Consider the following 25,105-nt stretch of genomic DNA (forward strand, 5'->3'; position numbering starts at 1 on the left):
GACTTCAAACTGGCGTCATGGTGATAGCTGATTTGATACAGAGATTACCCTCTGCAAGTGTGGTGTCCTCATAATCAAGTGAGTCAGCAAACATAACGTGTCTCCCAACAACAACAACCTTCAAACACACATTTATGTTTAGCAAGTTCCCTTTGCATGACATAAAAGCCCAGTCATCACCACAGTTCCTTGCTGACATGAAGAATAATAGGGAAGTTGTACAATCTGACCTGTGAGTGTATATTCTGAGGAGAGAGAAACAACACTGAGTTCAGTAAAGAGCAGAGGAGGGCAGACTGGTAGACAAGGCAGCAGAAGGACTGGGGATAGGCCGAAGAGAAAAGGTGAAAGCCAGGAGAGCCCTACAAAACAAACCACCACAGCAGGAAGATGGGAGGACAAGTGGCACGAAGCTGCTGGCTGCTCCTCACACTCTCTCTGACAGGTAAGTTATATATTAAAGTACCACCAGCATTCATGATGGCATCTACCTTTAGCATGGTGAAGATCAGCTGACACAACATCTGTCTGTATAGTTTCCACACCGATTGACCAAAATTAAGTGTTAAGCTTGACTGTTTATTGGAGTGACATAAAAAAAACATCATGAAGCTGCGATGTGGCCACAAAAATTTGGAGGATTATTTCATCTTGAGTAATGTCATATTATACTGCAGTTGTCAATCAAATCTTGGCAATTTCTGAGGCAACAAGTAGGCCACATCCAGAGCTATAGGCATACTGATTTATTTTACATTGCTCCAAAAACCAAACACATTCTTATTTCTTTTCAATTATATCAAAAAGAAAAACAAATAACAATGTCCATACTAAGCCATGTCTGGAAAATACAATGAATACAAATTGTAACTGTAACTGTCATAAAGGTTCCTCATTTTCCTTTGATTTTGTTTTCACTATGACTCTGGATAATGTTATTTTAACTGGGAAATCAATGTTGGGAACAAATACATTAACATCAACATGTTTTTAAATTATGGTTGTGTAAGTGTATTAAAGACTTTATTTGTTATGTTACACCACTGTACTGTGTTTTCTACATGATTTTGAATGATTATAATGTAGAAACTTTTTAAATTATAACACAAATCCTCTGCCTTTCAGGTGTTCTTGCTGGTAATTGGTCGGTTCATCTCCCCTCCAGTCCCATCTGTGCTGTGATTGGTTCTTCGGTGATTCTCCCTTGTTCCTATGACTACCCTCAAAGTTCTAATGAAACCAGGGGAGAGGGGAAGCTCTCTACTCAGGTAATTCAATAAAGAAGCCATTGTTCGCCGGCGTAGTATATCCTGCAGTGTGCCGACTCTTCGAGGGCTGAAATCTGCAATCAGAATGAATGGATAAGAACAGATATGGGTGGTTTATGAAGGGGAGTCGAAATAAACTATTATTTTAAGCTTACAATTGAGGTTTGAACATCTAGCATCAAGTTAAAATAAACATTGAATCTACTGTTTTAAGGTACTTTATCCCTTGGCTAGCAGCTCTCTTCATTGTTCTCTGTTAGGGTGGAGGAGGTGAAGAAGGACAACAGTATAAAGTTTTGTCTGAGATGTGGTGTCTCGAAAACAGCCGCTGTATCACCCCACGGTATTGTTTAAGACACACAGAAGCACACACAAAACCAGAGCTGCAATGTATTTTCTCAAAGAAGTCATAGCACAGAGTTTAGACAAAAATACTAATTACTGTATCTACATCTGTCTGTCTGTGTCAGGTATGTGTTCCACAGCGCTGGTATTTTCCCAGATCCATCTTACCAGAACAGGGTGCAGTACCTGGGACAACCAGGAACAAAGAACTGTTCTCTGAAGATTTCTAATCTGAGACAGTCAGACAGTGGAAACTACGTGTTTTACCTCATCACCAGCCATCCAACACAGAAGATGCCAGCGCAGAGAGGCATACAGCTATTGGTGGCAGGTGGGAATATTTCATTTACCATCACAACTGATTATAATGATCATCAACATTATCATCATCATCACCACCATCAGCAGCAGGAGTATGACCATCACAGTCACCAATCAATGTTTCATCATTTGTTGACTTACAAAGCGCTCCAGTAAATAGAAATGTAAAGCAATATTTAAAATGCAATATCGCTGGACCATAGTTCAACATGACATTACTGGTGTAACAGACTACACCCAGAAGTGATGTTTTGTGTGGTCAAGAAGCGAGTGTCTTAAAACATACACTTGTTAACATCAATGTTGCACTGGCAGTGACACAGATCTGAGGTGATACAAGCGAGTCTTTAAAGGACAGCGTTTAGCTCTACTCCGTTAGGGTTAGTTTGTACATTCATGAGTCTTTACTGATCTGAGTGGCACAAATAATCCTGTCAACTTACTGATCTTATATCTGTTTTCTTAGCAATGCTCTACAGTAAAATGATTATTACAAAGTCTTTAAGAAATAAGTCTATTTGCACTTCTCTCAACCAGATAATAAGTTTGATGTTTTGCACAAACAAGGATTAACCACTTCCTCTGAGCAACCTTTCGCTTGATTGTGTGTTGTGCTATTTATGAGAAGTGGAACTGAAACTGACCACTGTCTGGATATAAATCTTGTATCAGCTTAGTGTGACATGATAATCTGTCATAATGTCAAAGGACAGTTTCTTCTTTCCAACCAAATTCTACGTTGACGTTCGTGGACAGATTATTTTCAGAGCCACACGTGTGGGGACAAATTTTAACTTGTTTTTGCTGAATGTCGAAAAAAGGGGATGTGGAGCAATTTAAGGTGTTAGATCCTTAAAGAGAGTTAGAGCCAGTCTCATTTTGTGTGTATGTGTGTGTAGGGCAGGGTAGTTAGTGGTGGTGGTGTTTCACCACAAGATATTCTTAAGAAATTATGGAGAAACATCCGTGTGAAGTGATACTCTTATTTTCTGGTTTCTCTCTGTTATCATGCTCTGCCATTTTTTGTACTTTACAAATCCCCATCAGGTTCTGTTAACCTGCCGGGCTGACAAAACAACCAAAAATGATAAAGAGTAATAGAATAGAAATGAATTATCTGGATATTTGTATTCAACAGAAAGATTTTCAGCTCAGATTTCGTACAAATTATCATGGCATGTTGTTCGTGACAAAATTATTAAAACCAACATCTTTTAGTGTGAATGTTAAATGAATAGAAAATTGTGATAATCAACCAGAGGCCAGAATTTACTATTTTACAGTCAGCTTGTTATCATTGGTATCAAAGGTGAAGTGCTTTCTCCTGTACAGTTTCATAGCAAAATGTTACCCATGGTGGGTTTTTAAATGGTCAATGATAATATTTTTTACACCTGGTCGTCTTAAATTTGATCATTTTGAGCCAAGAATTATATTGAAATGAGCATAACAGTTTAACCATTTCCCCACCAGAGCTAATTTCTTGTTCAGATGAGGAAAAAACAGCTTAGACACAACACAACATCTTTAAAATCCCAGTATTTCTATACTGTAGTTCCACACATTTGATTGATTTGTCAAAACCCACAAATCATTTCAATTGAATTTGAAATTTTGTCTACTTGAAGTAACTAAGAAATCTAACCCCATGTTTTCTCCAGACTCTTCTTCTGCAGTCACAGCATCAGTGAGTCCCTCCACTGGCATCAGTGAGCGTGTGGCCGTACGTCTGGCTTGCTGCAGCCCTTCAGCCAGTCCGCAGGTCAGTTACAGATGGTTCAGGAACGCCAGCACCACCACAAGACATGATGGACAGGTGTGGAACATCAGTGAAGTTACATCTGATGACTCTGGCAGCTACTACTGTCAGATACAGACTGGAGATAAAGTGCAGAACTCAGCGATGCTGGACATTGATGTAGAGTGTAAGTAAAGTTTAATCATTTTTAAATTATAAACATTTTAAATTGTGGAACTGTAATAAGCAAAAAGAAAGAAGGAAGTAAAGAAAGGAAGACAAAGATTGGTTTACTGCTTTGCTTAATATTGAAAGTTAAGCAAATTAATGTGGAAAAAGATTTCATTCCTTCTAGATGAAGAAACTTCCTCATACGGTTTTCGGGTTAAAACTCAAAAAGGTTTGACCAGTAAACTGTAATGACAAAATCCAATATGACTGGTGTAATTGACCTTTGACCTCCCTTCTCTCCAGACGCTCCTCGAAATACAATTGTCTCAGTCTCTCCTGCTGGACAGCAACAAAGTGCGCTTCCTGTGACTCTGACCTGCAGCAGTGATGCTAACCCACCTGTCCACACGTACACCTGGTACCATGGTGCAGCATGTCTCCCTGCAACAGACAAAAGCTTCCATCAAGCAAGACAATCCCTGGCTTCACCCACAGGAAGAGGCTCCACGCTCAGCAGTGTCAACATCACGGCTGAGGAAGACGAGAAGCACTGCTGCGTAGCACGCAACAGACATGGATCACAGACTTACACTGTAACACTTCCAGGTCCCGTTGGTAGGTGAACGAAGAGCCTGTGTGTTTTAAGCGACAACCAGGTTTGCTCCACAGGCCTGCAGAAAATATTACCAGAGCGACATCTGGCCAAATTATTAATGATCCTTATTGTGTACAGAGCGATTCTTAAATCACTCTGGGATCATAATATACTTGAAAATATTATTATACAACACTTCAACTGACATACTGTACTGTAGAGAGCAAACTTTGGACCCAGTCTTCTGTTACAAATAAATCTGAGTGAAACATTTTCCCTGCCGAAACAATGGTGGGTTATTTGTGGGACGACCTGGTGTCCCAGTGGTTAAGGTGCGTCGTACATAACTGCAACGTCTTGTGTTTGATTCACTCGACACTCAAAGGTGCTTGAATTGAATATAGTCGGCACCAGGATGTTCTGTGTCTGGGTTCTGTCCATTAACATGCTTATATAAAACACTGCCTGGGACAGTTTGACTTACAGTAGCTGTCTTTACTTTTCTGTTGCAGCAAAGGCCACATCTGAGTCTAGAAGAAGCAAAGCGGTGCTTATTGGAGTTACCGTCGGTGTCCTGGTGCTTATTCTAGCCGTAATTGCCTTTCTTATGAGAAGGTGAGTTCTTTGCTTCATTATTATCATATTTCTTTGATCTATCAGCATTTTATCTTCAGGAATCTTCAGAGCTACAGTCGTAAATATAAATAAAATCATTTGATTTTAAAAAATGAGGTACAATTGTCAGTGTTTGACCTAATATTTACAGAAAGTGTGTTGTTAAAAAGATCCAGTTCATGACACGCTACCAAACAATATTACCAAGTATCTTCGGTGCTTGGATTTTGGTTAAAAAATTTACTCTATTTCAAGAAAAGTAGATCAAGGTTCTTATTTTTTGTTGAGTCATTTGTCTGTCCCTCTCAGGAGACAGATGTCATCCCAACACCAGTCGTATGTCCTCACTTCCACATATACCACAGAGCCGTAAGGACTCAGCAAGACCAGGACTCACTGTGTACAAAGTCATATCTGCAACACCCTACAGCCACCAACAGCACAAGACACTTTTTTTTATATATATTTAACAACCTCACGATAAGCAGAATTTTTCTCCAGCACCCTCATACACTCCTGTGCACTTACTTTCTCACCTCATGTTGCAGACACCTTCAAATTAGTATTGCACCGCATGCTGTGGCACAGTTCATATCCTTCTCGTCCTCACGACTTAACACAGAGGAAAAACTACTTTCAAGACTCACTGCTGACAGTGAGCTCAGTTCACACAGTGAGAGAGTGGGAACCTGGAGATCACACAGTGTGATGGACATTACGCTCCGACACATTACTCTGGAAACCTTCATTCCTGGATTTCAACGCACCAAGCTGAACGAGGATGGACTTGGACTTAGTAACGACTGAACCACAGGAAACAGTGTTGGAATATATTTGAATGTTATATTGTATATTATATTCTGTTGGCTCTCGGTTATCTGATCATTTGTTCAGTGTGCATTTGTACTGTGGGATAAGCTAAATGCTTCTGTCAGAAATTATATTTAATATAAGATAGACTGAATTTTTTTATGCTGTTGTTGATTGTAATATGAAAGTAACAGGTGTGAATTTGAATACTGCATTCATGGTTCATTACATCTGAACACCACAGATGACATCCGGACTTGTTGTTGTTATTTACTGTATTCAGTGTTCAGGAAGAGAAAACGGAAGCAGCTATTATTGAAAGTGTGTTATTGATTATAAAGAGCATGACAAAGATGATGGAAAACGTAGTCATGACGACCCAATTAAGAGCTGTAAGCGGTTCAGACTGGGTCACGTCTGTGTGGTTCTGAGTAAACTCTTCAGTGAGATAAGGCACCAACAGATCCTGACCAGAGCCTGTGGAGGGGGAGGAGGGTGAAAACCAGGAGGACAGTGACTCCGGACACCAGGGCGTCCACTTACAAAATGTCCTGGGATATCAACTCTTCATCTCGTTAGTCTATTTTAGCCACATATTATATAAGTGAGAACAGCTGAGTGCAGTGGTGCACACATCTTCATTTTTAAAAACTAATGAAGCAAAGAGAAGTGCTTCATTTCCTAAATATTTAAAAGGGCAGTTTCATTTATGTGCTCATCAGTTAAAGAGCTTTTGTTTAGTTACTGTTACTGTATTTTTAACATTTATCTGATGTTTTTAATGAGAGCAGGTTATTAGTGCTGCACTATCACATACTAAAGCTTCTGATTGCAAAACTGTTGTAAGCTACAGCCAATGTCATGTGAGATTTGTTCTAAATGCAATGTATTTAGCATGAAGAGTGATACCAAGTTTTACAAACTGTGTGAAATTGTAGATTTAATGAAAAAACATTTTGTATGTTTTATTTTCACTTAACCTTTTAAAGGAAAACTTGCTTTGAAAACAAGTTAATTGCATAGCAAAATATGTTCAAACATTCTGTTAAAAAAATGAAAATAGAAAACTAATCTAGAATCAAGACGTCATGACAATATGCCTTATAAAAATATTATTTACATACATATTACAGCAGCAAATGGCAGCTCTTCTACATGCAGCAGGTGTGAAATGTGTTTCAGTAGTTTTCATCAGAAGGTGCAAAGTAAGATTATTGAACAGTAAACACTGATTACAACAAATCAAAAAAGTAAATATCAAAAATTATTAAACCTTAACCACCAGCCTGAACCCCAGCCTTAGAAAAGACTCAGGTTGAGATTAATTATGTAAATAATACAAGTTGTTAGACTGAAGGTAACAAGACATTTAGCATAGCATAATGTACATGTGTGTCTGAAACTGAGGGGGGCAGCATATCCTGCTTTGATTCTGGACTCAGTCTGCTGCACCATTCACACCACTGAGACGAGTCCAACAGCTCTATTTTCAGACCAGACACACTTTTCAAAATGGAAGTAATACTTTTGAATATATCACAATTATGAATGTAACATAGTGGCATAAAACACTGTCATAATAAATATATATCAAGCACATTCAGCCGGGAGAGCTACGACTGATAGTAATAATGATACAATTGTTACTACTACACTGACTGCTACAGTCACGGCAACAAAGGCCACATTCAAATCAGGGATGACATGGACAGAGGCGGGAAGGAGTGAGAGGTGCAGCTGCATTTTTCAAGCAGACAAACTTGCTGCTCAGCTCTAAGTCCAGCTGTTTTTGGTTGAGCTCAGTTGAGCTCGAGGCAACAAACAAACCACAGACATTCCTGTGCCAGAGAGCCAAGTTGTGTATTTGGTGTAATCAAATGGCATCATGGTTCTGTAGTTTCTTTAAACAGACATTTCCCTATGTGTAATCCTGTTTTGTTTTTTTATTGTTGCTGGTTTTACCCATTTGGATGTGGCTGATGTTTTCATAATCATGGCTGTCCTCATCCTGAAACATAACAGGACAATATAAGACATTTTGTGACAAACTGTGATTCATTTATTTAAACAGGGGTGGGTCCTTACCTTTTCATCCACAGCAGAATTATGTCGTTTCCTCCTTTAACAATGAAATAGGAAACATTTGTACACAGAGCTCTTCATGACAGTTGTATTAAAATTAACCAACTGCTCCATAATGAATAGTGTTGAGTACAACGTAACTTACCAAGCCCAGACAATAACCAGCGGAAGCAAGAGCACAGTAACAACTTTGACTCCAATACAAATAAGGAGGATGAAACGGTTGTTCCAAACTGTGCAGGGAGAAAAAACTGTGTGAGAAAATGAACTAACACGATTAACAAACAGAAATGTTCAGTAAATACTGTGTTTGTAACAATGTTAGTTGATGTTTGTTTAAATTCCAGGTTATGGTGTTTTCTAAACTTATTTTGACAAGTAGTTTTGCATCTAATCCCAGAGTTATGGTTGCACATGTGAAGAATGAAAATGTAGTTTCATCTTGAGATTGCTCCCCTACCCCCTAAAAATCCTTCCACTCAGGCTGGTTTAAAACTATCAGTCCCCACACACACACACACACACACACACACACACACACACACACACACAGGTCATTACTGCTCAGTTCATCAATGACCCACGAGCTTCAGCTTCCCTGCGTACTCACTGTCTGTTTGATACACTGTCAGCAGCACCTCAGTTGAGTTGTTCTCCCCCACACTGTTCTTGGCCTGGCAGAGGTAGAGTCCGGTGTGGGACGCCTCCACAGAGAGAAGAGACAGCACCTGTCCTGAGCCCACCTGCAGCATGGAGCTGGAGCTGGACACATAACCCCAGGACCAGGTGTAGCTGTCTGCTGCAGGGTTAGCTGCATTGGTGCAGGTCAAATTCACACTGCTGCCCTCTGCCAGACGGCCAGGGTGACTCACCTCGATGGAAACATTAAATGGAGGATCTGTATAAAAAAACATGACCATTGTGCTGTTATTATTTTTGTACAAGTTTAAAAGGAAACATGGCCAAAGTAAGTCAGGCTGTGAAATAGTGTGTGGAAATAACAAACACCCAAAAATGGATGTAGCATGTTCATTAGTAGGCTGTGGAGATGCTAGTAATCAGATTATGTTACCTCTCAAGAGCCAAGCTAGCTGTTCCCCCCTGTTTCCAGTCTTTGTGCTAAGCTAAGCTAACTGACAGCGGGCCGTGGCTGCATAGTTCACAGACGTCATAGTGAAATCAGTCTTCTTATTTAATAAGTGTTGTTATGACCTGGCGAACTAAAATGCCAAATCTAATACTTACAATATGTTGTGTTGGCAATCAATCAAGCCAGTGGTGTGTGGTGTGCAGGTGTTGTAAGGTGCAAAACAAAACATACACATAAACTAAATTAGTAAAAACAAACCCAGGATGTAGAGAACCTGTGAAGAGGAGCAGAGAGGTTGCTAGCGGCTATGCCTTATGTAAGGTGTCACATAGAGGTTGAATTATGAAAAAAAGAAGTGAAAGAAAAAGAGTGCTTTGAACTGAGAAACACTCACCTGTACCAAAAAAAAAAAAAAAAGTTATTTTCTGTCTTTCTAATCCATAAGCAAGAATACATGTTTCTGTCAAACTCTGCTTACAACCAATTCAAGGTTTTTAAGTGACCCTATAGTCTGGAAAATTCAGAGCTGGTCCCAGTCAAAAATGTCATCATATAGTACTTACACTGAACATCCAGAGCCACAGGCTCAGAGTGCACTGACTCCTGTCCTTGGACGGCACATAAGTAATTTCCAGAATCTTCTGCCTGAGCCGAGAACTCTGGTTTGGCTACTGGGTGTCCGTCTCTGAACCAGACGGTGCCAGAAAGTTGGCAGGATGCTTCACATTCAAGAGTCACATTGTCTCCTGCTCTCACTCTCTCTGGATACACGTTGGCCATCAGCTCTGGACATCAATCAGTTGAAGAAACAGAGGCCGTGAAATTAAGAAAAAGCTGAAAATATCACACTTGCAGCGTAGTTCTCAGTGTAGAATAATTTTACCTGTGACAGACAGATACACCGAATTTTTACTACGCCATCCATATGTGTCCGTATCAAACCTGAAGTAGTAATATCCAGTGTCATTGTCCTGCAGGTCATGAATTGCAAGGCTGCAGTCATGTTGCTGGTCACCAAGATATTCAGTACGATTTTCATATGAAGGCAGATGTGAAAGCAGAACACGTTTCCAGATGCCATCTATTAATTTCCCTTTGTACCACGCAGTCTTTCTAACCGTTTCCCCATCTTTGTAGCTGTACGAGCACCTGAACTCCACTGAAGATCCCTTTACAGCACAAGGATCCTGATTTTCAAAAGTCACTGGAAAACTAGAACTCCCAGATCCTGCAGAGAGAACATGAGACATGCTATCAAATGTTTTTTTTATTGAATTAATGATTTATATGCAGAATTAAAAAAGAGAATCAGCAGCCTGGATGCCAGAGTCAGCTATGTTTTTTATTTTTTTATTTATTTATTCATTCATTCATTCATTTCTTACATTTCAAGACTTTCTGAATAGTGGGCAGCAAGAGAGTGAAGTACGTGTATCAAACTGAAAGTGAAACAGCAAAAATCTGAATTGGGAAAGTCCAGTGTGTTGTGATAAAGGTGTGTTGATAAAATGACACCCTTGCTCATTTAGGTTTTAGTGTCTACCCTCGATCCTGATATTCATCCTGTTTATACTGTTTTATAAACTTGCAATTATCTATTAAAGTAGATAAAAATTATGAAATGAATACAAATTTGACATTTTTTGTTGAAATTGAAAAAATAGTAGCAGTGGAAATCAACAAAGAAGAAAATTTAAATACTATCTTGCAGTTTGTCTTGAAACTTAAATTTGAAAATAAGCTTTTCCTACCTTCTGTCATGATCAGAAGCACCAGCATTGAGATCATCGTTTCCATAAATCAATACAAAACACAAAGCACAGCAGGAAGCATGGATCCAGAGGCAGAGAACAACTTAGAGGTTCACTCTTCTGGAAATGTAAACGCTGACACATGAGCATCGTGCTCCAGATGCTGTGACCACGTCACACATGAGAGAGGGCAGCAGCTCCACCCATGTCATTTGATAAAATACATTTCTGTACAACTAAGAGTGTTTGATGAGTCATCTCAGTCACAGCAAAAAAATTGTGCGTGGAAACTACACCAGCATTAGAAAAACATTGAAACAAAAAGGAAATTAGTCATCTGGAAATTTATGTCTGACACTTATTTCCTTTGTTTTACATTTGTTCTTTTACTTCATTTTGATTTCTTTCATTGCCTTTCAAAACAAAATCTTCACCAACACCAGACAGTCTTAAAGGGTTCGTTTCCTTTTGGCCTCAACATCCTAATATTTACAGTACTGGCAGTAACACCTCAGTCTTGTAGTTTCCTGCAACTTTTAACAGTTGTCAGTGTTGGTCGATCCTCGGTCTGGAGTGAAATAGGCTTTCTCAGAAACTAATGGTGGATTGGGACGATGACAGTCAAAATGCCCAGAGGATGATCCCCTGACTTTTCCTCTAGAGCCACCGTCAGTTTAGGCTTTTTAGCTGATCAGTGAGATAGACATCTGCTAGACTTGCTAACATGCTGATGTTAGCATTGTCATTATGAACATGTTGGCATGATGATGTCTGCATTTAGCTAAAAAGAAATTAAGCTCACACAGCTTGATACAATCCATTGTCTCCATATCAAACACTTAACGACGCACTGCTGGCAGTGAGCCTCCCAACAAGAGCAAGTGCAAGTATGTTGTAAAAAGTGATACAAGTTCTGCTACAGAAATGTAATATATGACATAATGTCTGTAAATATCTAGAGTGATGCTGCCATATATGTTACCTATAAGGTCATATATAGTATTATTATCACATATATACATCCTCTAGATATATGAATGTATATCTATAATATCTACATGATCTCTATGATATCTTTATGATGTTTTTGTATAGATTTTTTATATGTTTTGACTGTATAAGCTAGCTATTAATTTATACATGCAAATTTATTAAGACAACATACATTAAAAAAAATTCTATATGGTCACATATGTTTGTCTTATTCATTTCTCATTCATTTTAAACATGTCTATCTACCCATTCTCTGGAAGTGGTCTCACACTTTTGGAACCCACTTTATATATATTGTTCCAATTCCTAATACATTTCAGATATAATTTGTACATATAGCTTTTCATTTTATATGAGCATATATTTCATATATGGAAATTCAATATAGTAGGCTACCTATATTATCAGAACAATGACACTTATTAAAAAACAAAACTGTGTCATCCATGTATTACATTCTCCAAGAATGAGAGGTGAGAAAGTAAAGGTGGAGGGGGAATGAGGGAAAGAGGTGTAAAATAAAGGTATAAAAAGCAAAAGTAAAACTGGGACAGCAGAAAAACCTTCCATGGTTAGCTGACATTGCTTTCAGCAGCTATGATTGGTTTAGCCGGGCCTGCTCAACCTGTTTTCTCATCCACAGAAATCTGGCTTGTAAATCAGGAAGGTGTCCGACTTCCTTCAGGTGCCTTGTTGTTCATGACTTGGTCAGACCAGGGAGGATGGAGAGAGTCAGCATTGTGTGGAGACATTGACGACCGTCTCCTCACTGTTTACTGAGACACTGCCAGCAGATACATGTGTCAGAGAGAGGGTTTGGCACTTCTCAAAAGTTAAATTCAACGAAAATAGGACTTGATTTTCACAATCTTGGAATAAGGAAGCTACTTGCAGACGTGCTTGGGGAGTTCCAGTTCATTTTGCGGTCAGTGATCTCACTTATATACTCATAAGACAGAGGCCTTGAACCAGCAGAGGTTTTTAAAAGCAAGGAGAATTACTTAAATCCTGTAATTTTATTGCTGATGTACTGCTCGGGCCAAATACTCTCGTCCGATTGATGGTGTTGAATAAAAACTTTGGTTTAAAATATTTATTATGTTTTACAGATGTTTCTCAACTCAGTTTGAAATCTCCTAAAATACTGTCACGTAAAGCAGCTACACACTGTATCCAAAATACCTTCAGGGCAAATAACCATTTTACTGTTTATCTGCCCTTGTTCACACAAGGACTCTGTTATTATATATATTATATGTGTGTATTACTTTATTGTAATGTGAACAGTAAAGTTACTTTGTTTGAACTTTTGCAGGTTAACCTGTGGAATAAGAGAGACTGAGTGTGAAGAAATGGAGAACAGGAGGAAAGGAGAGATGAGGACACAGAGGAAAGTCTCTCATATGTGTTTGCTGCTTCTGGCTCTGCTCCTACTCATCACACCTTCCTCAGGTAATGACAAACATGACATGGTTAAGGTTTCCTGTAATTAATCACAGTAAAATCATTAAGGCCTAAACTGAAAGCATGCATACATTGCTATTAATCAAGACGTCATAATAATGAACAAAGTATACGGTGAGGCTGAGGTCCAAAATCCCATCCCACTGCAAAACTAAACACTGCAAGAACCTTTGTCTGTAAGATTTTCAATGGGATTTGAGATACTTTTTGTATCACACTTCCTCATTCTGCAGTTTCAAATCATTCCACCCTTCCAAGAAAATCCTACAGGAGCGCGCAGGTTTCTGGTCATTAGAATATCCAAATGTTTATGACGCCAGTGGAGGGATTTTGCTTAAGGTCAGATACCAGACACTGAAGTCTCAGGTAGCATTTTGTTTCCAACACGCACAAAACCTGAACTGAACTAAACAATAACCTGAGTAATGTTGTGCACAGCGTGTTGCTGCTACTGTTACACTTGTGTCTGTGTTTGGTTCCTTAACTGTTTCATAAGTTTCTGATCAATTGTCTGCATGTTTAGTTGTGACAAGAGAACAATTGTAAAAAGTAAAAGTAAATAAATGTCTTTCATTGTTTTCTGATGAGATCAGATTTTATTGAAACACTAACAGGTGAAAATTCAGATATTTTTCTTTAATAATGATAATGATTAATTAATAATTTCAACAAACAGGACATGATTTACAGTACCTGTGGCTTTCACACCAGGAAATAAATATGCTTTTACTTCTCTGTAATCATTGTTACAAGTTCAATTATTTCCCCTTATATCTCTTTTCTCTTCATCCCTCTCTCTCTCACACACACATCAATTACACATAATCACTGTTCCAGCTCAAAACACCACCGTCGCCACCACCACCATCTCCTCTGTCGGAACCACCAACCCTGCAGCACCCAGTTACCTCACACGCCCAGCTGACGTCACAGTGGCTGTGGGAGAACCTGCAGTGTTTCGCTGTGGAGTTCCCGAAGATTCTCCCAGCCTCACCTTCATCCTTTACGGGAGTCACGGCAAATATAACCTCACCTGCCCTCACGGCCATGTGGAAGATATCCCCCAGGTGAGGTGGTCTCTGTCTGCCTCATTATCTTCTCTCAGGCCTGATTATTTTTAGTGAATTGAATGTTTTAACAATTTTTCACACTCGAATCTCTCTCTTGAAACAGTGCAACTGTAATTTAAAGTTATATTTCTTAACATTTTCATTTATATCACGCAAACTCTCAGGGGGCTGGATCCCATCCCAGCTCACATCATGTTTATATTCTTCAACATGTTATTCTTTCTTCCCATTCCGCTCCTCTCATCCCCTTCGTCGTCTCGCTCCTCAGGCTCTCTATGGAAGCTGTGATGTGGGGAAGGGAGAGTCACTGGCCGTGTGGACCCTCAGGGGAACCTCTTTCTCCGACAACGGCACACGAGTCCTTTGTCAGCAGTCGAGGAATCCTGATGCACCTGCTGCTGTCCTACATGTTTATGGTGAAGACTCTTTTATCTCAGTCACGTTAAATTATTTTGCCAGATCCAGACACCACTACTTGGCACATGTCTTACATGTCTTTGGTTAAATTCATTCAGGGGCATAGAACAGTGAATGTGACTGAGCATCCATTTTTAAATATCTCGCTGTGAGTTCCCTCAGTAGGTCCATACAGTACAAAATGCACATTTAAATCACTTAAATTCAGTTTTCACACGTACTGCATGTAAGTATACAGACAGGAGCTGAGATGTTTGGAATCTTGAAAGACTTTGTTTTGAGGCTTTCAGTCACCTCTGATAAATCCTGTAATTAAAAGCATCACATAATTGAAGAGTACCATTCAACAGTTTTTCAATTCGATGTACAAGCAGAAGTTATTCCACCTAGTGATTCTCAACAACAGGTAATTTTTCAGTGTGCTAGAAATATAAATATGATTTTATCTTTTCTCAAGACTTTTTTAACAAATGTAATTTTACATTTTGCCTCACTACATCCTGTTTTCTCCTCTCCTATAGACAACGGCACCAGCTACACCACTCTCATCAGCTGTAGCATTGGGGGCTTCTTTGGTATACTGTTGGTGTTTGGTTTGTCTTACACGATGCTGCGGAGATCTGAGACCTTGCAGAAGTGCTTCAGTAAGTACCGCCTCAATGCAAGTCCATGAAACAAATGTGTAAAAAAAAAAACAGCAATAAATACACTCATAGATAGATAGACGGACTGAAATTGAGTGAGTAAGTAATGTGTGATGTGTTTGTGGTTTCAGGGGGAAAAGAAACAGAAGATGATATGACCACAATAGTAACAAAGGACTGACAGGAGACAGAAAGCTGAGGAAGACTGTATTTTAGCAAGAGATGATGAAAATGTAGTCAGGGTTCACCTTCACACACACAGGATACAGCATGGACTGCTTTTATAATGAAATACCTTTGACCAATCCAAGTGAAGTGAAAGTTGGGTTGAACCCAGGTCTGGAGATGATGACTGAGGTCCGATCCAGTCTTTCACTTCCTTTTTCTGCCCTCAATAATTGAACGTTGTTCACACAATCCACCAAAATGATTGACCCTTCCCCACTTGTGGGAGGTCATAATGTGCACTGCCTTTACAGACACATGTAAAATCTGTTGTTGTGATTACTGTATGTAGTAAAGCCAGGATATGAAGAACAGTCTGTTGTTTAATCAAATGTTCATTAGTTTTTCCCACTTGTAAGAAAAAGAGTGTGAGTGTTGCTGCCGGTTAAAGTACTGACTGCAGCAGTAAGCGGAAGCAGAGGTTCTGAAAATGCTGAGAAAGCGACCACGAAGAGATTTTCTGCAAAGTCACCAGTTAAATGAGGAATAGGAGAGCAGCCTCTCTTTGTGTTAGTACATATGAATAACAGCTCTATAACAAACTAATGGAAGTAAAGAACTCACTGATGAAGATCCCAGTGCCTTTAATACCAGGTCAGTCTGCTACACTTTCACAGTCTGTCCACTGGAGGGAAGCACTCACTGAGGCGATAACAAGCCACACTTTAAAAATGATTGTAAATGATAAACACTAAAACAGCCATTTCTGACTTCATTAGACCACGTTGCACTTTTTTGTCACATTAATCAATTAAAACTCTATATTTAATTTATAATCCTTTATTTGCAATTCTTATATCCTGTTTTGCTTCATTGTTTCCTGTTACCAGCTCCAGCTTGATCAGCTGGTGACACTGTACATGAGATATACTTTCAAATCAGAGCTTTCTCTCAGTATGTTGTCCCACACCAAATTAAAGTTCTGTGATGTCAAAACAAAAACTGAGTGCTCTTAAAATGTCTGGCAATCTTAAGATTGTATGACCCAAACTAATTAAAGGAAAGGGAAAGATGCAATGACACCATCAACAATCTGCCATCAGATGGTCAGATTCATACTGTAGTATAGTATACTGTATTTCCAGTCTTGTGCACATTTTTGGTGAATTCTTTCCTTTAAAACTTGACATTGTGCACCAGAGAGTTCTGCGATCCCTATATGACCTTTGCATGTATGTATGTATGACCCTACCATTGTAGTACATGAAGTACCTGTGGCACAAACCAGCACTGACATGACAAATGTTGTAGTCTAATACTGTACATGCAGCATTTTTTTATTTACACTGTTGCTCATAAAGTTGGAATAAAATATTTTTTTACCTCTTTCCATGAAATGATTGTGACAATGTGATTTATTTCATTTCACCTGGGTAATTGGGACACATAATGTAATCATTGCACCTGGTCAAAGGTGATTACTGATGCATTTAAATAGGAAGAAACAGAGGATTGTGTCTGAAAACAAAATTATTCAAATTTTATGGGCAACAGTGTATATCTATCTGAACACACAGATTTGAATTGAAGTTTCCTCCTTTAATATGCAGTACTCTATGTGTAAATGTTAAGACTGATTATATTAGAAACACTCACACTGCAACAACTGCACTTCATATTCAGCCATGTAGACACAGCAGCATACGACTGGGTCGGACAGTTTGTTAACAGGTGGTGGGCACTTTATATAGAGGCTGATAGATTGTGAATTAATGTGGCTAATTTGGATGTTATCCCTCTATCCCTTCATCATCTCTTAATCATCTGCATTATTAATCACCTGCTGCACAGTTATATCATAAATGGTTGATTATTCTCCATGTCCATATAAAAGGTAGAGTAGCTGCAATTATCCTAAAGTGCAACATCATGTGAAAGACAGAGAGTAGCTACCAGAGCAAAGATAGACACACTGATCAGTAAACTGATGAACACAGTGTTGGTGTGTCTTTGCTCCCTCCTGGTGGTGAACTCCTTACATGTAAGCTTGTGTCAGGGTCAGTATTTGGCTTTGATTTCCTTTGTCCCTCCCACTTTATGTTGTTTTACGGAACAAAGTAAAAAACACAAAAGGAGTCAATGTCAATCTACATCATCCACTTCAGCCTGCTGTTTTAATGTTGTATTCTGTTCCCAAATTCACTGAAATGTTACTACACAAACACAAATTACCTGCACAGTTTCTTGGCCATTGTAAAAATTCAATTAACTGAGCACTAACCAATGAATGTGACATACTGACTAACTGTGGTCTTCACTCCCCTGACTGTCTTGTGACACCCGATAGAGCCAGCAAAGCACACGCACACACACACACACACACACACACACACACACACACACACACACACAGCAGGACAGAATTCTCCCTCGTCTTTTAGTTGATACAACAGAAGTAGTATGGAGCAACGTGTTGACTCAGCTGTTCAGCTACACCTCAGTTCACTCCATGATGGCTCTCTGTCATATTCTGAAGTCTGGTCTCTTCATGTCCTTAACAACTTAATAAAGTCTTGTCGTGATCGCTATGCAATGTGACCACATAAATTTGATGTTTGCACCCTGGTCATGTGAGGACCCACCATTAACTTCTGTTTCCAATTATGACTTTGCAGGCAAGGAAAAATGAATTACTATCCATTACCTAGAAGTTGAATTAACTTCTGTGTTCTTTTTCGAGATCTTTTTAAAGCTCACTTATTTGCTGAATGACTGGATTTGACTCTCTGCTATGTAAGCTAACCTGTTCTTAGACTTTTAGCTCTGCTGTTTATGGACAAACACTCTGAATACCACCATAACAGAGACACAGGTGTTGCTGTGTGTGTGTGTGTGTGTGTGTGTGTGTGTGTGTGTGTGTGTGGTTGGGCCTTCGCTGATAACCTACATTGTTCAGTGTGTGTCGTCAAGATGACCTTTAACTGTCATGAATCAATTTAAGTTACATCCATCAATACCGTAGGAAACATAAGTTAAACTATTACAATAAAAGTTAAAGAATAACAAGTTGATCATATTGAGTCATGTTGGTGGGGGAGCAGGTGATTAGTTTTACAACTTTTTGAGTCATTTTAACTGCCCTACAACTAACCTTTATCTTGCCACATCCATGATGGACCAATGAGACAAAAACTGATGGACATCAGAGACATTGTGCCTTGAACTGCTGATTGTGGAGTTTCTTGTGTTCTTGTGAGAGCTGATCTGTGTCTCCGTGTTTTTCCCCTCGAAGTATAAATAAGCTTACATTATAAAATGACCAATGCAGAAAAGTATGATTGCAATAAGATTGCAGTAAACAACCAAAGAGCAATTTTTAGGGTTAGATTTTTCTTTTATGTCAACCAGGCAGTGATATTTAGACTTGATGTCCACAGGAATCATCTTTGTTTTTCTTTATGAAGTCAATCTAATTGTATTGCTGCAATTTAAACCAATTCATATGGTGTATTTTCATATAATTGTGTTGCTTTTACAGTTTGTTTTTTTTTACACAAAAGGTCAGAGTTTTCAGCAAGGCTTATTGTATATACTGAATATTTAAACATTAATGTTGTGCTCTGCCTAACACTAATGTAACATCATGAAAATGCTCAGTGGAGGGGATGAGACAATGTGTTGCTGAGGAAAGTAATATTGTAATTTTCTTCCCAAATAGAAACATCCAAGTTGATGCATCTACTGAGAGAAACACCACTGGGTATCCTCTATCCTCTACAGTCTCATGCTGCACTCCTTCTATCAATGACACGCCATTGTCATGGAACAAAGTGACCTTTATGTAACCTCACAAACAATGTTACAGGCAGGTGGTGCTTTATGCAGACAGACACCAGAAAACACAGCAAATACAGTGAGGGCAAAAAAAAATCCTTCACTCTCCATATTGTGTATTACAGATTTACTGTTGCAAAAATCTTTTGAACATTGTCATAATTGGATGTTGTGTGTAGATTAATGTCATCAAATCCCCTTATAAAAACATGACATTAAGCTATTAATGTGAAATCAAAACAATGTGACAATTAAAGCCACTGTAGAGCTTCAGATGTTGGATCTTTTTGTTCTGTATCTCTCTGCTTTGTCGTCACCAGTTGCCTCAATATCTGCTGTCAAATTATTGTATTATCACTTAGACACACACACAACCACACACACCTCAAACTATGTCTCTTTGTGTCTGTGTCTGTGTCATTCTCTATCGCCTCCGCCTTTACAGTATTATCATTCGTTAAGAGGCTGATGCATGCCACAGCTTTGTCAGTATGTGACAGGAAAAGTTATAAATAGTCACAGATTACAGCAGTGACAAATGCACTCACATATTTCTTCACACATGTATTGCATGTGCTCAGATAGGGGTAACGCCATCAAATCTTCACAGATACCCACCTACATACAGTTTATTATGGGATAAATGGAGCTCTGCTGGTAAATACTGACAATAATTTTCACCTGCTTATGTTTGAAGTTGAATGAACCCTGATAAGTAAAGATAAATAAACTCTATCCCTACTGCCCAGGTCAAGTGAAGGCCGGTCAACCATCGGACTAACGCAGTGCAAGCTATTCCACAGAGAGCGGAGCACTGGGGGACACCTGGGATTCCTGACAGAGACAGACACAGCAGAATAATAAAGTCAGTGGCGGCCAGCAAAACGAGAGAGGAAGGACAGGAGGACCATACGACACAAAAACACCCTCTTTGTCTCATCCAACATCCAAGATTACCTGTGAAAAAGTAGAAATTACAGTAAGAAAACTAAGAAGAAAAAAATATTTTTGCTGTATCTGTAAGGTTTTGTCCACTAAACCCTCAGAATTTCAGACTTTAGACTATTTTATCTTCTCATAGTTTCTGACTGATTTCCCATCTGGCCCCACACAGAACCACAGAGACAATACATGGCTGATTTTGTTACTTCAATATGTTGTTCAAACACAGTGTAAAGGCTTCACTGACTATCACTGGTGTGTCAAACCAGTCTTGTTGGTGTAAGTTTAAGCATGGGGATTAGTTATATGTAAAAATGGTTGGAGGAAAATCGTAAACTATGCACACACACACACACACACACACACACACACACACACACACACACGCTGATGTTTATGGAATAACACTGCCGCTAGTTTCCTGTACATACATTAACACATCTCTACCTGCAACTATCTCACATTCACACTGGACACGTGCACGCACCGAAGTTTATATCCCAAACAAAGAGGAGGAGCGGGCACTACTTATTCAGGTGAAATAGAAAAGACATACTTTTAACCAGGCAGTGCTGTGGAACATTCACACTCTCACTTCTGCTCCTGAATCCATCAGCTCAGGTAAGCACAGGTACGGTGCAGCAGGGCAGGATTTGAATGACAGTTTGGGATCAAGGTCACCTTCTGTGTAAAAATATAAGGTGCAAGGCTTGTGATTTTCGTTTAATGATTATTAATCCATTAGTGAGAGGGCAGAGTGTTGTGGGCTATGAAGGACATGCAGCAGGGTGAGGTCATTTGAGGAATTTATTTTTTTGAAGAAATAAAGCAAGATTGAAGTTTCACAGATAAATTCAAGGCATGTAGAACCTCCGTTTATAATTTATGATATTTTGAACATGTGCAATAGGACTCATTACGATTGATGGGCTGATTTATGTTTAGGCTTGTATTTTTTCTATCTTTGTGTTTTTTCATCTTTTTTGAAAACATTTAGGATGTCCGGCATTGCAGTGATTTAGTTAACGAGAGTTAAGTGGTTCTGGTTAAAATGTACCAGTTTTGATCTTTGCAAATAACATTTAAATATCTTGTAAATCACTTTTAACCAAAGCAGAAAATCTCTTCTGTTCTGCTCTGTTTGCTGCTGTTTTGTCATTTGAAAAGTGGGAGGCATTTTGAGACATGGGATTTGAAGACAAAGACCTTGAGTAATGTCATGCTAACTGATACTCTAGTGCAAGAACTCTCTGACAAAGGTCATGATGGAAGTAACAAAAAGGGCTTGATAACAGTTCTCTGTATTATCTATGTTTTCATATGATGTCCATGTCTTGAAAAGCTGGCGCACCTTGTATATTGCTGCAAGGCGTTACGTGGCGAATGCAGATACTTTTTTTTTTTTGCTAATTTCACTGTGTTATTGCTACGTATGGTTTAAATACCAGGGAGGAACATTACAAAGAACTACCTGTGAATGGAAAACTTGTTTGAGCCCGACAGAGGTGAATGACAGAGGAATCTAACCTCCATGCAGCTTCAAGGGTGTCCAAGGTCAGTTAGAGGTGACAGTGCCTAACAGGGGTGTTTGTAAAAAAAAGAAAATGCTGGTCCAATTGTCCAATGCAGATAGAACTCATTGTTAATGTTTGAAATTGTATATGCTGTATTTTTACTTATGAATTTAGTTACTTGCATAAGAAGAAATTATTGCAAATGTCTTTTATACTTTTTGAGCAAATGAACAGCCTGAAGGTTTTGGCTTAAAAGTTTGTTCTGAACTCCAAACGAACCAGATAAACCCAATTAACGATGACAGCAATGGACGACTATTCAGCTAATTTAAGAACAATATGTTACTACTATACATTATCTAGTGTAAAATGCATATTTTAAAATGATAAAACTCATCAGTAGCTAATCTGTACAGTCAATGAGAAACACAGACATTAAACTTTATCCTCTATAAAGTCAATAAAAAAAACAAAACAATGTCTCATAAAAAGTGTAAGGACGAAAAATAGTCTTTAGATACTGTAAAGCACATGGCAGTTTGAATGAAGGTTGAAGGAAAGTTGTCTGGAGACCTGCTGGGTTTCACCCCGAGACAAGAAATGATCCGGTGTTTACTCTCCAAACACCCAGAACACATCCCTGCCGACGAGACACTGACCTCTCACACAACAAGGACGTCCTTCCTGGGGAGAGGGAGAAGTGTGTACTCTGTTGCTTGCATGCATGCGTGTGAGAAAGAAGGGGAAAGTGATGGGAAAAAGTTGACTCTTTGCTTTTCTGTTGTCTCTTTTATTGTCTCTCACAATCATATTCTCTCTCCTTCTTTATTTCTCTCTCTCTCTGTCTGACTCTTAGTTGTGTTGAAGATGGGACAAATCACTCTTGTGGCCGTAATGGCGGGTAATTAAAATATAAAACAGATTTTTTTCCACATACGTACATACATCATTTCATGTCATTGGTGCCCTGCATAAATGGACTCTCCTGGAACAGAGAAAAAAAATGGTCTTTGCGTATCTGCTACAAAGAAGGATAATAGTCTCAAGGTCATGGATCACCCTCCTTTCTCTGGGAGATAATGTTACCATCTAGTACTAAAAACAAAGCTTGAAGAATCTGAGTCTGTGAATTTCTACCACAGAAGATTGTGTCACAGAAGAGTTTTATTAGCAGACGACAGTTTACACAACTGTAATGCATGAACCTGTAAAGGGCGTCAGAGTAGATCATCCACGCCTACAAACCTTTTTCACTCTACTGGTAAAAGTTCCTTCCTTTTCCTAAGAGATCCATGATACAAAAATACGCGTGTGCAAAAAGCGACCCATGACCATGACACCAAAATGAAAAATCTTTTTTTTAAAGACCTGTTTCTCTAATTTCCTGAAAGTGTTGACTATGAGGTGACACATTGTCTGGCAGCAACGACTCCCACTCAACAAAATTAACATTTTATTTGTCTGACTTTCTTTCAGTGCTTTTCTCCCTTTTCATGGAAACTGAAGCAAGTAAGGCCAAAACTCAACTTTCCCCTTTTCGTGTTCTGAGACTTGTTTGTTGTTGAACCGGTTTCTGAAGAAATCACACCCGTTAACTTCTGTTGTCTCCATGACAAACCTGATAAAACCACTTTTTCCTAAATTGTATCTTCTGTAGTGGTGGAGCATCAAACCAGATTTACTTTTACCACCTCAAAATGGATGCTTAAGAAACACTAGATTTATCCCAGTAACATGGACCAATGGTTGGGGCCACCTTGTACATTAACATTTTTAAATAAGTAAGATAATAAATAATAATTTTTCTCTTTGTTTTTCTTATTTCTTCTTCTCCTTTTTGCGTTTGGCTTGCAGATCCATTTGTTTACAGTAAGTACAGATCTTATCACATCTTATATTCCACAATACAATTTATTCTCTCACCCATTTGAATGGATTATAAAAAGATAAGTGTAGAGTATCATGTAACCACTTATTTTGATCATTTTGATTGATCTATCTGACAGACTATGAAAGGCTACGAATTGGAGGCTTGGTCTGTGCCTGCTTTTTGGTGGCTGGAGGATTCGGCGTTTTATTTTGTAAGCAAATCACACCTGTAATTGAGTTGAGACTGAAACAAAAGACGTTAGCTATTTATACATGTTTGGTTTTGTTTTCTTTTTAAATCCCAAGTCAAAGCCATGTTAGAATAAGATTCATCGGAGAAGAAATGATGTGACTGTGGATTGAAGTGTGTGTAACTTCAGTAACACATCCTGCTTTGCCTTCACAGATAACAGGTGCTCTGGGAAGAACAAGTAAGCTGTTCTTTCTCTCTTGAAACTCACTTGCAATTGTTTGTGCATGTTTGTGTGTTTGAATTTTAACATGTTGCTCAACCCCCCCCCCCCCCCCCCCTTTTTTTATTGTCTCTCTGTCTTTCTTCCCAAACTGCCATGCAAACTGCCGCCACGCCCCTCTGTCTTACCTTGTAGAAAAGCGGAAGATGACAGCAGTGAAATCTGATCTCGTTCCTGACAAACCGGTTTCATCCAGGGAGAAGAGTTGACAGGCAGGGGGTGGAGAGATTGGCTGTGTGGTGGGGGTTGATTGGAGGAAAAAACACCAGCTCAAATGATTATACTTGTACAGACCTGTGGAAAGAAATAACACTTACCAAAAAAAAAAAAAAAAAGAAAAGAAAAAACTGAGGTGCTGCTGAAAGTAAGGGAAAAGTGTGAAAGCAGCCTCATAGACTGACATGTCATAAGTGAAAAGAAATTAATGAATCCCCCTGATTATTTCTTGTTTTCAAAATGTTTCCGTTTTGGATACATTTCTATCTGTACTGATAATGTAAATCAGGGTCATTTACTGGATATTCACAAAGATATTTATTCCTATAAAGGCACATTACAGGCTGCTCAGTTGAGCCACTACCATAATGTTGCGTATAGCTTCTGAAGTGGTGCATTATTAGGAACATATTGTGATGTCGTTGAGTTATTGTGGCCTAATGTTGATTGCATGTTTTGCTGTATGATAACCTGTAGAGTTATATTATCCCTGTGGTCAAACATTTCAGCATTGAAAGAATCTGAAAGAAACCAACTGCTGTGCACATCCAAAATTAAAATAAATGTTGCTATATGCTCAACCAAATCGTGGTATATCAGTGTTGTTTTTACACACAGCTCTAAGCTGCAGATTATTAGTCTATGACCCTTAACGACATTTGTTTCCATGACTGAAAAGGGCAGTTATTGACTTTCTAAAGTCCCATTGTTATATATA

The 25,105-nt window shown here is 38.8% G+C and overlaps 4 protein-coding genes across 4 annotated transcripts; 3 read left to right on the forward strand and 1 right to left on the reverse strand.

The window, feature by feature from the left end:
* The first annotated feature begins 58 nt into the window (after nt 1-58).
* On the forward strand, nt 59-5,935 carry LOC130172357 (B-cell receptor CD22). The gene is made up of 8 exons (XM_056381042.1): nt 59-445; nt 1,126-1,268; nt 1,529-1,611; nt 1,739-1,944; nt 3,596-3,859; nt 4,147-4,458; nt 4,951-5,053; nt 5,363-5,935. The coding sequence occupies exons 1-8, from the start codon at nt 391-393 to the stop codon at nt 5,424-5,426; spliced, it is 1,230 nt and encodes a 409-aa protein (XP_056237017.1). The 5' UTR covers nt 59-390; the 3' UTR covers nt 5,427-5,935.
* A 999-nt stretch (nt 5,936-6,934) lies between these two features.
* On the reverse strand, nt 6,935-10,920 carry cd22 (cd22 molecule). The gene is made up of 7 exons (XM_056381043.1): nt 10,787-10,920; nt 9,919-10,263; nt 9,599-9,820; nt 8,556-8,843; nt 8,091-8,178; nt 7,949-7,982; nt 6,935-7,871 (listed from the first exon to the last, which is right to left on the reverse strand). The coding sequence occupies exons 1-7, from the start codon at nt 10,830-10,832 to the stop codon at nt 7,782-7,784; spliced, it is 1,113 nt and encodes a 370-aa protein (XP_056237018.1). The 5' UTR covers nt 10,833-10,920; the 3' UTR covers nt 6,935-7,781.
* Nucleotides 10,921-12,484: 1,564 nt separating this feature from the next.
* Nucleotides 12,485-18,156, forward strand: LOC130171732 (uncharacterized). Its single transcript, XM_056379851.1, has 6 exons — nt 12,485-12,704; nt 13,095-13,231; nt 14,081-14,310; nt 14,582-14,729; nt 15,252-15,374; nt 15,506-18,156. Exons 2-6 carry the CDS (start codon nt 13,132-13,134, stop codon nt 15,553-15,555), a joined length of 651 nt encoding a protein of 216 aa, XP_056235826.1. The 5' UTR covers nt 12,485-12,704; nt 13,095-13,131; the 3' UTR covers nt 15,556-18,156.
* A 2,680-nt stretch (nt 18,157-20,836) lies between these two features.
* On the forward strand, nt 20,837-24,985 carry fxyd11 (FXYD domain containing ion transport regulator 11). The gene is made up of 7 exons (XM_056381127.1): nt 20,837-20,936; nt 22,686-22,730; nt 23,306-23,338; nt 23,684-23,698; nt 23,836-23,910; nt 24,105-24,129; nt 24,307-24,985. The coding sequence occupies exons 2-7, from the start codon at nt 22,697-22,699 to the stop codon at nt 24,335-24,337; spliced, it is 213 nt and encodes a 70-aa protein (XP_056237102.1). The 5' UTR covers nt 20,837-20,936; nt 22,686-22,696; the 3' UTR covers nt 24,338-24,985.
* The last annotated feature ends 120 nt before the right edge of the window (nt 24,986-25,105 follow it).

Source organism: Seriola aureovittata, chromosome 7, assembly GCF_021018895.1.
Source record: "Seriola aureovittata isolate HTS-2021-v1 ecotype China chromosome 7, ASM2101889v1, whole genome shotgun sequence".
NCBI classification, from domain to species: domain Eukaryota; kingdom Metazoa; phylum Chordata; class Actinopteri; order Carangiformes; family Carangidae; genus Seriola; species Seriola aureovittata.